Raw genomic sequence first — 13,262 nt, forward strand, 5'->3', positions numbered from 1 at the left:
TGTTTCCGCTTCCTTATATTATTATGGTGAGACTTCCGTTATTCTATTTTCTTCCGCTTATTTATTATCTATTTATGTGTTTATAAAATGTTGGGTTAAGGGTTTGCCTACCGAGGTGGGAAGGTAGGTGCCCTCATGACTTAGTGAAATTGAGTCGTGACAACAACTAAGCTGAGTCCCAAACAAATTGAAATCGGTTATACGATTCCTTATTGATCAAGTTTTTTTATTTAAATTCAACTTATTCCTATATATTATTCAAATTGAAAATAAAGACTAGAAGTTTTCTATATTTTTTGTTGGCATAAAAATCTCTAATATAGCGAAATGACTCTTAAAAAGCATAGGACCTCATGCAAATGCACAAACATGATTAAAACACATTCCCAACAATTTTGTTTTGCCTATATAGATCTTTCATTGTGCCATATCTTTCGTTAAGCATGCATGAATTCCAAGAGATTGTAGGTCTACCTTGTTACACCTCGCATTTTTGCACATTCGAATATCCCGAGTCAATGGCGAGAAGTTAAGGACAAGACTATGTTCTACAATTATTTTTTTAATGCATTAGTAGGTTATGAGCATTATTTATGGACGTTGGTAGTATGGAAATAATGAGAAAGGTTAAGAGTAAAAAGGAAAATTCGGAAAAGGGTTCATGGAAATATCATGGAAGGCTAAGGGTAAAATGGGAATTTCACAAGAAGTCTTGAAAATTCTTGGAGAATGTCATGTTGGCCGAATGGTGTGCCATATTTTATTAAATGGGGGTTAATTGTAAATTATGAAAATTGCATGGATTAAACTTGCTTAAGAAGACACTTAGTCTTCTTTATTGAATTTCAAGAAATTTCAAGAAAAAGAGAGGAAAAATCTAGAGAAGTGGAGAGAGGGGGCATGTGCCCCTCACATGCATGCAATATATATATATACATGTGTGTGTGGTCATCTTTTTAATTCAAGAAAGTGGAAGAGAAAGAGAGCAAACAAAACAAACAAAAAAAAAAGAGAGAGAAAGGGGAGTCGGCCAAGGGCTGGCCGAACTCAGCCCTTGGAAAACATGGATCAAAAATTTTTCTCTTCTTGTTTTTCTACTAAATGGAAGGTTACCTATCATGTGGAGTGGTTGTTGGAAAAGAAAACTAATCGTTTTGCAAAGGACAAGTCTAGCCGAGAAAAGGAAGTGAAGGAACAAGGTAAGGTTCAATCTTTTTTGCATGTTCTATAGGTGTTTATGCATGTTGTGATGTGTAGAAAGGAATAAATTTCATGAGATTGTGGTGTTGTGTGGTATGGCCGTGTATATGAAGTATGATATGTAGAAGTGACAAACTAATTTATTTAGCATGTTTGGAGTATGTATTATAGATGGTTTGTGCATGTTTGGTATGTAGAAATGAATGGACTTCATGGAAATTTTGCATGTTAAGGGCTAGGCCGTGTGGGGGCTGTTTGGGGTGAAACATAATGAACTCATTTTATATGGTATTTTGGTCGTTGATTGTTGTAGATTATGTGATGAAAATGAAGGTTGATGACTCCAATGGAAATTATAATTGTTGTGGGCTGATTTGGAGCATAATGCAATTTTAATATAGTCACTTGAGTTGATGAAAATGATGTTGGTAACTTATGGAATTGTTGATATAGTTTATGAGTTTGAAAAGAAATAAATGTATTGTTGAATGTTCTTATTGAATTGGAAGGTGTTGGGTAAAGTAGTATGTTGATTGGATCATTTTGGAAGTCATATGAATTGAATTGAATATGAGTTGAATGTTGCTAGTAAAATTGTTGGCATTGTTGTTGACATTGTGGCCGAGTTCCATTCTCGGGTTGTTGTTGTTGAAATGGGCCGAGTTAGAATCTCGGGGATGGCGCATTTACAGGGGAAATGCTGCCGAAATTTTGGTAGGCAAGTGTTATTTTGAGAATTCACCTTTAGATGCTCAAGTTAACATTTGGTAAATGTGACCAATTTGTAGATTTTGGCGAGATTGGAAGCTGAATATGGAGCGGCGTACAAGGTGGAAAAGGTATGTAAGACTTTATTTCCTTCCTTTGGCATGTCTTAGACGTGTAGGCTTGTTTTCGCGCCTGGGGACCTTTCCTTTTCTTGAAACCTAAGATTGAAAATAGTTACTATTCATTCGTGAGGAATTGAATTAGAACTTGCATAAATGTCGGGAAAAACTTCTTAAACATCCGTAACTTATACAAAATAGGACTCGATTACCCTAAGATCCTCCCAAGTGACGCCATGAATTGTAATATACGTAAATTTGATACGCCGCCTCATTTGACTCGAGGTGGGCCCACTATTCCCGAACTCTTTCTTATCGTCCCATTTGACTTATTTTCATTCCATAGTTAAGGAAAGTTTTTGGTTATTATTTTAACTACTAAATAATAATTGTTTTTACAAATCCTCGATTCCAAAACATGATTTTCCTTCCTAAAAGTTTACAAATGTTTTCCAAAATATTCGTTTTTCTCCAAAAAACTAAGTTTTACAATATTGCAAGCCTTAATGACTAAGACGACGACTATGACTCTAGGATGGAAAAAAAAATGATGATTCTATGATTAAAGGTTCCAAGTCTATGATTCCGGTCTTAGATGAGAACGTTAAACTATTTCTTGAATCCTCGGCTCTACTCATGAATAGTGTTTTCCTTTAAAGATTCTAAGTACACGAACAATGCCCTATGATCCTATGTTATACCTTCTCATGATATTGCTCTCCACTAATAGTCTCGCCTTATATTAATCATCCCTTCAAGGTGAGACAAGCGCCCTTACTTATTCCATAATACAATCGGAGGTTACCGACCTTACGTCACTCCGATAAACACACGACCTTCCTTGGCCTCTCGTTTAATTGTTTTATATAATAATGTATATAATATCTAATGTTGATGAATGTTTATGTATGTTGTATTTGTGGGGAATGGGGAGGGCAACCGTGTCCACCGATTAATTTTGGCGGCTTATCATCCGGGACGCGGGATGCCGGACGCGGATTTATGGGGGCCGTACGCGGCGTACGTTGTGATATATATATATATATATGATATATTTGGGACACCGTTGGGGAGGGGGTGGGAGAGCCGATGAACTCGGCGTCGTCCGCAAGCAAAAAAGTACCGTTTTCCGAAAAATATCGTTTTCTATGTACAAAAACAAGAAACACCGTGTTCGAAAAAAAAAAAAGAAAAAGCTAGGCATGCATGGCCGCCGGCACGCACGAGTGGCGTTCACGTCAACCTCGTGGTATGCTTTATATTTCTATGTAGTTACCGTCCATGTTTCCATATAGTTATTATCGATCTCATCACGCATTTTACGCGCGATATGCTTTACAACTCTTACTATTCGTTATTCTTGTTCATGTCTTACATACTCAGTACATTGCTCGTACTGACCCCTCTTCTTCGGGGGGCTGCGTTCATGCCGCGCGAGTGCACGCCGCAACGGATCGAAGTTATGATAGAAGATGTTCCAGCAAAGTTGGCAAGCTCCATTTGGCCGGAGTGTAGCCGAGTCATAGCACACGTGCCGAGGATTTCGATCACGTCAGGAGAGACTTTGCGAGATAGAGTCGTGGGTTTTGGGAGTCGCTTTGTACCGCGATACATGAGTTTTGTATAGTTACATATTTTAATTGATTTAAAAGCAACAAAAGAATATTATCAAATAATCTTATTAAATACGTTTGACATAGAGATTTCAAAAAAAAAATTCGTAGTGATAAGAGTCGGGAGGGTTCGCTCGGCCCCGGTTAGGGTCGGGTGCCATCACACCCCCGATCAAGATCGGGTGTGACAAAGTGGTATCGGAGCAGGTCGGTCCCAAGGGTTGTCTCGCAAAGTCGTGTCCAGAGAGTCCCGTTTATGGGTGTGAAGCCGGCCACATTTATAAACAGGAGGCTACGGGGGCATCTAGGAATGGTTGACCTTCTTCTCGTCATTAGATCGTGCGATAGAGCCAAGTCATAGGAAGTAAGGTTCATTATATTAATCGTTGATTTCCGTAGGCGCCAAAGATCGGCGGAGAAAGGCGAAGGTTGATATGGAAGTCAAAAAGGTGAAGAGACTGATATACTTGTTCACGTGGAGCCGGGCGCCGACAGAAATAGCCATACATGCGGGCGAAAGGTGAACATCGGGGAGAACAAAAAGGGTAAAGTGGTCATTGTAGAAGAAAGGACGTGTTACGAAAATATCTGAAGTTGTAAAGCTTGATTGGCTTCAGATCGAGTAGCAAAGGTCATGTGAAAAAGCGGACGTAAAAAATATCGACATTAAGGTACCGATTCCGGGAAGTTTTTGGGTTAAGCGTGCCCGGTGGGGAGCAATTCTAGGATGGGTGACCCCCTGGGAAGTTTATAAGAAATTCTACATATTCGAACATCAGAGACAACAGGAAGCTGGAACAACCTAAGGAAAACTAGAGTGTATGGAATAATTGGAGATCGTAAGAAGACGCGTAGGACGAGGCAGACTTGCTCGGCGAAAAGACAGGAAGTGCATCATAGCCCTGAAATAGGATAGGCTTGAACGGTGTTTGGAAATATATTGTGGGTTAGTTGATAGTAATTAGGTATAAGTATGAAGGTGTAGGATATCCCACATATGATCGTATCGTGGACTTGTGAGTCCCGGTGAATCGAAGCTACGGTACAAAAGGTATTAATCGAGGGTGGTACCGAAAGTTCGAGTGATAGCAAGAGTAAATGGTATAAGTGTTGCTAAGTAAGCTGATATGACTCACCTTCAGATTGAGATTGGGAATGAGGATATGAGACGGAGTATAAATGGATAATGGTATTGGTACCCCAAAAGGGGGAGCGGGTGAGAGGAATGTGAAGGATGGAAATAGCTTTGAAAAGGAGCTCCCCCGAGGTGTGTGTGCGACCGTAAGACTAGTTGAACATTCGAGGACGAATGTTCCAAAAGGGGGAAGGATGTTACACCTCGCATTTTTGCACATTCGAATATCCCGAGTCAATGGCGAGAAGTCAAGGACAAGACTATGTTCTATAATTGTTTTAATGCATTAGTAGGTTATGAGCATTATTTATGGACGTTGGTAGTATGGAAATAATGAGAAAGGTTAAGAGTAAAAAGGAAAATTCGGAAAAGGGTTCATGGAAATATTATGGAAGGCTAAGGGTAAAATGGGAATTTCACAAGAAGTCTTGAAAATTCTTGGAGAATGTCATGTTGGCCGAATGGTGTGCCATATTTTATTAAATGGGGGTTAATTTTAAATTATGAAAATTGCATGGATTAAACTTGCTCAAGAAGACACTTAGTCTTCTTTATTGGAATTTCAAGAAATTTCAAGAAAAAGAGAGGAAAAATCTAGAGAAGTGGAGAGGGGGGCATGTGCCCCTCACATGCATGAAATATATATATATATACATGTGTGTGTGGTCATCTTTTTAATTCAAGAAAGTGAAGTAGAGAAAGAGAGCAAACAAAACAAAAAAAAAAAAGAGAGAGAAGGGAGTCGGCCAAGGGCCGTGCCGAACTCGGCCCTTGGGAAAACATGGATCAAAAATTTTTCTCTTCTTGTTTTTCTACTAAATGGAAGGTTCCCTATCATGTGGAGTGGTTGTTGGAAGAAGAAAACTAATCGTTTTGCAAAGAAACCAAGTTAGCCGAGAGAGTGAAGGAACAAGGTAAGGTTCAATCTTGTTTTGCATGTTCTATAGGTGTTTATGCATGTTGTGATGTGTGGAAAGGAATAAATTTCATGAGATTGTGGTGTGTGTGTTGTGTGGCCGTGTATAGGAAGCATATATAGAAGTGACAAACTAATTTATTTAGCATGTTTGGAGTATGTATTATAGATGGTTTGTGCATGTTTGGTATGTAGAAATGAATGGACTTCATGGAAATTTTGCATGTTAAGGGCTAGGCCGTGTGGGGGGCTGTTTGGGGTGATACATAATGAACTCATTTATATGGTATTTTGGTTATTGATTGTTGTAGATTATGAGATGAAATGAAGGTTTGATAACTCAAGTTGAAGTTATAATTGTTGTGGGCTGATTTGGAGCATAATGCAATTTTAATATAGTCACTTGAGTTGATGAAAATGATGTTGGTAACTTATGGAATTGTTGATATAGTTTATGAGTTTGAAAAGAAATAAATGTATTGTTGAATGTTCTTATTGAATTGGAAGGTGTTGGGTAAAGTAGTATGTTGATTGGATCATTTTGGAAGTCATATGAATTGAATTGAATATGAGTTGAATGTTGCTAGTAAAATTGTTGGCATTGTTGTTGACATTGTGGCCGAGTTCCATTCTCGGGTTGTTGTTGTTGAAATGGGCCGAGGTTAGAATCTCGGGATGGCGCATTTACGGAAATGCACGAAATTTTGGTAGGCAAGTGTTATTTTGAGAATTCACCTTTAGATGCTCGAGTTAACATTTGGTAAATGTGACAATTTGTAGATTTTGGCGAGATTGGACCCCGAATATGGAGCGGCGTACAAGGTGGAAAAGGTATGTAAGACTTTATTTCCTTCCTTTATGTCTTGACGTGTAGGCTTGTTTTCGCGCCTCGGGGACCTTTCCTTTTCTTGAAACCTAAGATTGAAAATAGTTACTATTCATTCAGCAGAATTGAATTAGAACTCGCGCGAAATGTCGGAAAAACTTCTTAAACATCCAGAACTTACCCAAATAGGACTCGATTACCCTAAGATCCTCCCAAGTGACGCCATGAATTGTAATATACGTAAATTTGATACGCCGCCTCATTTGACTCGAGGTGGGCCCACTATTCCCGAACTCTTTCTTATCGTCCCATTTGACTTATTTTCGTCCTATAGTTAAGAAAGTTTTTGGTTATTACTGCGACTACTAAATAATAATTGTTTTTACAAATCCCTCGATTCAAAACATGATTTTCCTTCTAAAAAGTTTACCAATGTTTTCCAAAATATTCGTTTTTCTCCAAAAACTAAGTTTTACAATATTGCAAGCCTTAATGACTAAGACGACGACTATGACTCTATGATGGAAAAAAAATGATGATTCTATGATTAAAGGTTCCAAGTCTATGATTCCGATGCGAGATGAGAACGTTAAACTATTTCTTGAATCCTCGGCTCTGCTGCGGGAATAGTGTTTTCCTTTAAAGATTCTAAGTACACGACAATGCCCTATGATCTATGTTATACCTTAAGCGATATTTGCTATCCACTAATAGTCTCGCCTTATATTAATCATCCCAACGAGGTGAGATAAGCGCCCCTTAATTATTCCCATAATACAATCGAGGTTACGGAAGCCTTACGTCGCTCAGATAGACACGCGTGACTTCCTTGGGCTCTCGTGCATGCTATTTATATAATATGTATATAATATCTAATGTTGATGAATGTTTATGTATACATTGTATTTGTGGGGAATGGGGAGCTTAGCTTGTGTCCCCCAGTTGGTGGCTTATCATCCGGACGCGGGATGCCGGACGCGGGATTTATGGGAGAAGCGTACGGGCGTACGTACATGATATATATATATATAATGCGATATACTTGGGACAACTTTGTTGGGGAGGGGGGTGGGAGAGCGATGAACTCGGCGTACATGCTGCTAAGCAAAAAGTACCGTTTTTACGAAAAATATACGTTTCTATGTACAAAAACAAGAAACACCGTGTTCGAGAAAAAAAGAAAAAGAAAAAGCTGAGGCATGCATAGCCTCATACACGAGTGGCGTTCACATGTCTGAGTTACTCCTTTATCCTATGATCTTGTCTATGTTTCCATATAGTTATTACTGCGCACGGAGTTACTGGGTTTACGCGATATGCTTTTACAACTCTTACTATGTTATTCTTGTTCATGTCTTACATACTAGGTACCATTGCTCGTCACCCCTCTAACTTCGAAGTTTTGCGTTCGTGCACCGCGCGGTACGCCAGGGACGGATCGAAGTTAATATAGAAGATGTTCCGGCAAAGTTGGCGAGCTCCGTTTGGCACCAGGTATAGCGAAGTCGGTACACGTGCGGTTTCGATCACGATTAGAGACTTTGCGGATAGAGTCGTGGGTTTTGGGAGTCGGTTGCACTATGACATGAGTTTTGTATAGCTACATATTTTAATTGATTTAAAGACATCGAAAAGAGTCTTATTATATAAAAGTAATCTTATTAAATACGTTTGCTTTAAAGTTTCAAAAAAAAAAAAAATTCGATACGTGATAAGAAGTCGGAGGGTTGGCGCCCCTAGGTAAGGGTCGGGTGCCCATCGCACCCTGATCAAGATCGGGGTGTGACAACCTAGTCCTCTTTTAACACATTCAACATCATGGCTTCACACCTATGGATGGACCAGTGAATCCGGAGGTCGACACAGGACATGACTAAATCATTTCAAGCGGCATTCTCTCATTTTGTCATCAATGTGCTACTTGTACCTTATGGCAGATGTGGTCATTTTTAGTCAGTCCCCTTGGAGACATGACAAATTGGAATGAAACACAACTATTTGCTTGGCCATCTTGTCAAAGGCCTATCCCTTCAGGAATCTGATAACAGGATGAATAGTCCTGCATCTTGCTATTAGGCCAAAAGATAGCAAGAATATCATCAAATAGATAGAAATACAGGACTCAGAAACAAAGCAAAGCAGAGTGGCGCAGATTATAAGCAGTTCGAATGTATAAACTGTAACACGCTTGATATCCTTATGGTGCGCACACAAACATCAGAGTGACTACAAAAATACATTGTCCATTTCAATTGAAGCTGGATCCATCAAAAGAAGCAAGTTCTAATAAACGAAAAATTGTGGATAGTTCAACGGAGAAGCTCCATCTAGTCTACAATGAAGAAAATGATTGTCGACCACAGGAACAAGCACATATCTACACGTAATGCTTGTGAAATGACGCGTCTAAATTTAAAGGGGCCTTTTCAGATATAGGAAGAAAACGGAAAAGAATGTTATACATACGGTAAATAGCAACAGAAAATATCCAATCCATCCTAAGAAGCAATTTATGCAAGATCTACATTTGTGCAATATCTCTCCAGACGAAACTTGAATAATCCACTAGAATGCAACGTGCTTCATCACATGCGAGCATTGCCACTTCCAAGAGTGAGTTCCAGATCATCGAATCCTACATCGTGAATCCTTTCCCCTTCCCATGCCTTGACTGATACAGTTTCAAAGTCAAATTTTACGCTCTTACCCTTCTTCTCTGTGATCACATCATTAGGACGAAGTGGCTGAGCCACAGGTTTTACAAGATTAAAAGTTGGAGAAGCTGGAACATTGGGTGCATACTTTTGGAAGTTGATCCACCGACCTGAATCAATGGTAGATGAGTCAGATTCGTCACACTCAGGTATAGTCGGAGGAGTAAAATGCTGACCGCGAGTTGGGCTTGCTGGGGCTGACGCATTAGCAAAGTAAGGGATATTTAAAGCAAACATTGATTCTTTGGCCAAAGTTTCCAAATTGAATATTTGCTTAGGTGGATGTCTAGTTGGTGATGAAAGAGGTGGTGTTACAGGGGCACTGTTTGATTTTCGTAATGAAGGAAGGGCTGATGGAATGGCATTATGGAGAAAAGAGTATGGGTGTGATGACATCATGTTGGGATCAGCACGGGATGGACTGGGGAAAGAAGATGAAGTTGGACTTGGTTGATAAGACGGAATTGGGCTAGCAAAGTATGATGATGGGGGACTAGGATGCCGTGAAGAACTTGGCGTGATGTTTGCTGAAGTGCCTCCAATCTCCATCGGAGTTGGCTTGCATCCCTGAATCACATAATAGTAGAAAGAAAGTCAGTCTCAAATTTTCTGCACACATCAAGTTTTTCTTATTATTAAGTTACTAACACCAAGCCACAGAGTTAGGATGGATAGAAAAGAAAACACCAATACAAAAATTTAGTGATATTTGAGTTTCACAGAGCAAATTTGCACGATAGCCTGGCAAGACAGGAAATTCCTACCTAGTTTAGCTAGGAACTAGTAACTCTATTCCTATATTATTCAGACTAAAAATCTTATTAAAACATGACTTAAATAAATTACCATATTGTAAACAAATTTGGTTTCCTACTCCGATTTCGAACTATTCTTCAAACACTAGCAGTGAATGCCTTCACCTCAAACATTGATTATTGTTTAAGTTCTAAACCCCAAACCACACAATTAATATCGATAACTCAGAAAACATTAAGACGAAATTTCTCATGAAAATTTGAGTTTCGGAGAGAATTTGCTGGATAGCATGACAATTGAGCTAATAAAAGAAACCTCAACAGATCAGAAAATGGAAGCTGGAAAAGCATTCACTACAGAAGAAATCACCCAAGGGACCCTACTTTTCACTACCAAAATAACAACAATTTAATTTGAAAGGCAAGTCTTTTCCCCTAAATTTTCCTTCCATTATCTGACAAAGTTATGCTCTAGATCACTCTAATTTCTCAAAATAACCAACACACGACAACATGAACGGATCAAAACAAAGAATTCAGCAAATCCAGAAGCTTAGCAACTTAAAAATTCATGCTCATATATGCTAAAATGCATACAAACCAAATATATCAAAGTTTAATTCAAGTTCACAGATAAACATAAAACAGTAGTTACTCCAACCCAATTTCACAGATCACCCCTGAAACATTAATATATCCATCAAAATGAGTGCACCCAAAAAAAAAAAAAAAAAAAATCGTGATCCAAAAATAGCAAACCCATTTGCCAAACCCTTAGATCTAAGCAAATCCAAACAAAACCCGCTAATCGAATCACCAAAACAACCAATCAATCAATCAACTGCACCTCAATGTTGGACTCGACTCTAATTAATTCTCTTCAGTTACTCTATACTATTCAATTCCAAACTATTGGGGCAGATCAGGATTGGAAGTTTATGGGTTCCAGGGATCTCAAAGTGCTCGAGGGGAATGAACCCTTGTCAAGAAGGGAGCAAAGCTTAAGCAGGTTCCATTCTGCTTTGTTACTAGGTTCCCAACACATATTTCTTACATATTTAACAGATTTCTCAATATAAATACAGTATCTGTGCAAAAGTTACTGGTTCCCAGGAACCAACAGTTAATACCATTGAATAGAGATAAATAGAATTAAAAACCTTGCGATAAGTGGTACCATCAGGTTCAACGATCCAACCAGCTTCATTACAAAGAGCTTTAAGAACTTCATTGTTATCACAGCGTTTAGGAAGATTATAATTCCCTTGAGCTCCTAAACCAGTATAAATCTTAGCAGCTACGGCTCTTTTTCTTCTCTCTCTTCTCCTATTATTCTCTCTTTCTCTCCATGATGGTTTCCTCCTTCCACAATTACTACCACAACCACCACTTTCAGGTACACCAACTCCGGTATCGGAAGATGTTGATGATCCTCCAGCTTCCCCCATCATTTTGCTGTTGTTGGTGTTGTTTTCTATTTTCTCTCTCACACACACGCGCGTGTTTTCTCTTTTCACAACCAAATTAACAACATTTGAATTCGAAAGAGCAAGTCTTTTCCCCTAAAATTCCTTCCATTTTCTTAATAAAGCTATGCACTAGATCACTCTAATTTCACAAAATAACCAACACACAACAACATGAACAGATCAAAACATAGAATGCAGCAAATCCAGAAACTTAGGAACTTAAAAACTGATACTCATATATGCTAAAATGCATACAACATCAAATAAATCCATCAAAATGGGTGCATTGAAAAAAGCAATCTTGATCCAAAAAATAGCAACCCCATTTGCCAAACCTTTAGATCTAAGCAAAACCCACTAATGGGGTCACCAAAACAAACAAAAAGAACCTAACAATCAATCAACTTCACCTAAATCATCAATTTACATAAAGTGTGTGAGAAAAAACAAGAACCTTGCAATAAGTGGTGCCATCAGGTTCAACAATCCAACCAGCTTCATTACAAAGAGCTTTAAGAACTTCATTGTTATCACAGCGTTTAGGAAGATTATAATTGCCTTGAGCTCCTAAACCAGTATAAATCTTAGCAGCCACAGCTCTTTTTCTTCTCTCTCTTCTCCTATTATTCTCTCTTTCTCTCCATGATGGTTTCCTCCTCCCACTACTACTACCAGCACCACCACTTTCTGGTACACCGGAAGATGTTGATGATCCTCCAGTCGCCCAAATCATTATCATTTTGTTTTCGTTAGTGTTGTTTTCCGTTTTCTCTCTCTCACACACACGCACGCGCTTTCTCCTTTCACTACCAAATTAACAACAATTGAATTCGAAAGAGCAAGTCTTTTCCCCTAAAATTCCTTCCATTTTCTGACAAAGTTATGCACTAGATCACTCTAATTTCTCAAAATAACCAACACACAAGAACATGAACAGATCAAAACATAGAATTCAGCAAATCCAGAAACTTAGCAACTTAAAAACTGATACTCATATATGATAAAATGCATACAACATCAAATAAAACCATCAAAATGGGTGCATTGAAAAAAGCAATTTTGATCCAAAAAAGAGCAACCCCATTTGCCAAACCTTTAGATCTAAGCAAAATCCAAGCAAAACCCACTAATGGGGTCACCAAAACAAACAAAAAGAACCTAACAATCAATCAACTTCACCTCAATCTTGAATTTACATAAAGTTTATGAGTAAAAAAAAAAAAAAACAAGAACCTTGCGATAAGTGGTGCCATCAGGTTCAACAATCCAACCAGCTTCAATACAAAGAGCTTTAAGTACTTCATTATTATCACAGTGTTTAGGAAGATTATAATTGCCTTGAGCTCTTAAACCAGTATAAATCTTAGCAGCTACAGCTCTTCTTTTTCTCTCTCTTCTCCTATTATTCTCTCTTTCTCTCCAAGATGGTTTTCTCCTCCCACTATTACTATTACCACCACCATTTTCAGGTACACCGGAAGATGTTGATGATCCTCCAGCTTCCCACATCATTATTAGTTTGCTTCTTGGTGGCGTTGTTTTCTTGTTTTCTCTCTCACACACGCGCGCTTTTTCTCTCTTTCTGTGTCTAGTATATGAGAGAGAACGACAAAAATAGTCCTTTATGTTTGAGGGGTAGTTCAAGATTGTCTCTTAAGTGCTATCCACTTAAGGGTTTTTAGGAACCCGCGACTTTTGTAGGACAAAAAAAAAAGTTAAACCAAACTAATACAAAAAAAAAGAAGATATAAATAGTATTCACGTACTAATTTAGTGCGTGAAAGGAGCCAGCTATGAAAATTAATAG

General features: G+C 38.5%; 1 protein-coding gene across 3 annotated transcripts; it reads right to left on the reverse strand.

Annotated features, from left to right (window-relative positions):
• Positions 1–8,740: 8,740 nt before the first annotated feature.
• On the reverse strand, positions 8,741–13,080 carry LOC132039738 (protein BRASSINAZOLE-RESISTANT 1-like). Of its 3 annotated transcripts, none has more exons than XM_059430258.1 (2): positions 11,910–12,660; positions 8,741–9,798 (listed from the first exon to the last, which is right to left on the reverse strand). In XM_059430258.1, the coding sequence occupies exons 1-2, from the start codon at positions 12,192–12,194 to the stop codon at positions 9,103–9,105; spliced, it is 981 nt and encodes a 326-aa protein (XP_059286241.1). In that variant the 5' UTR covers positions 12,195–12,660; the 3' UTR covers positions 8,741–9,102. The 3 variants fall into 3 exon arrangements, with proteins under 3 accessions (XP_059286241.1, XP_059286242.1, XP_059286240.1); XM_059430259.1 differs by lacking the exon at positions 11,910–12,660 and adding an exon at positions 12,689–13,080 and having other exon boundaries at positions 8,785–9,798; XM_059430257.1 differs by lacking the exon at positions 11,910–12,660 and adding an exon at positions 11,147–11,808 and having other exon boundaries at positions 8,785–9,798.
• Positions 13,081–13,262: the final 182 nt, after the last annotated feature.

The sequence above is a fragment of the Lycium ferocissimum genome, chromosome 12 (assembly GCF_029784015.1).
Source record: "Lycium ferocissimum isolate CSIRO_LF1 chromosome 12, AGI_CSIRO_Lferr_CH_V1, whole genome shotgun sequence".
Taxonomy (NCBI): Eukaryota; Viridiplantae; Streptophyta; class Magnoliopsida; order Solanales; family Solanaceae; genus Lycium; species Lycium ferocissimum.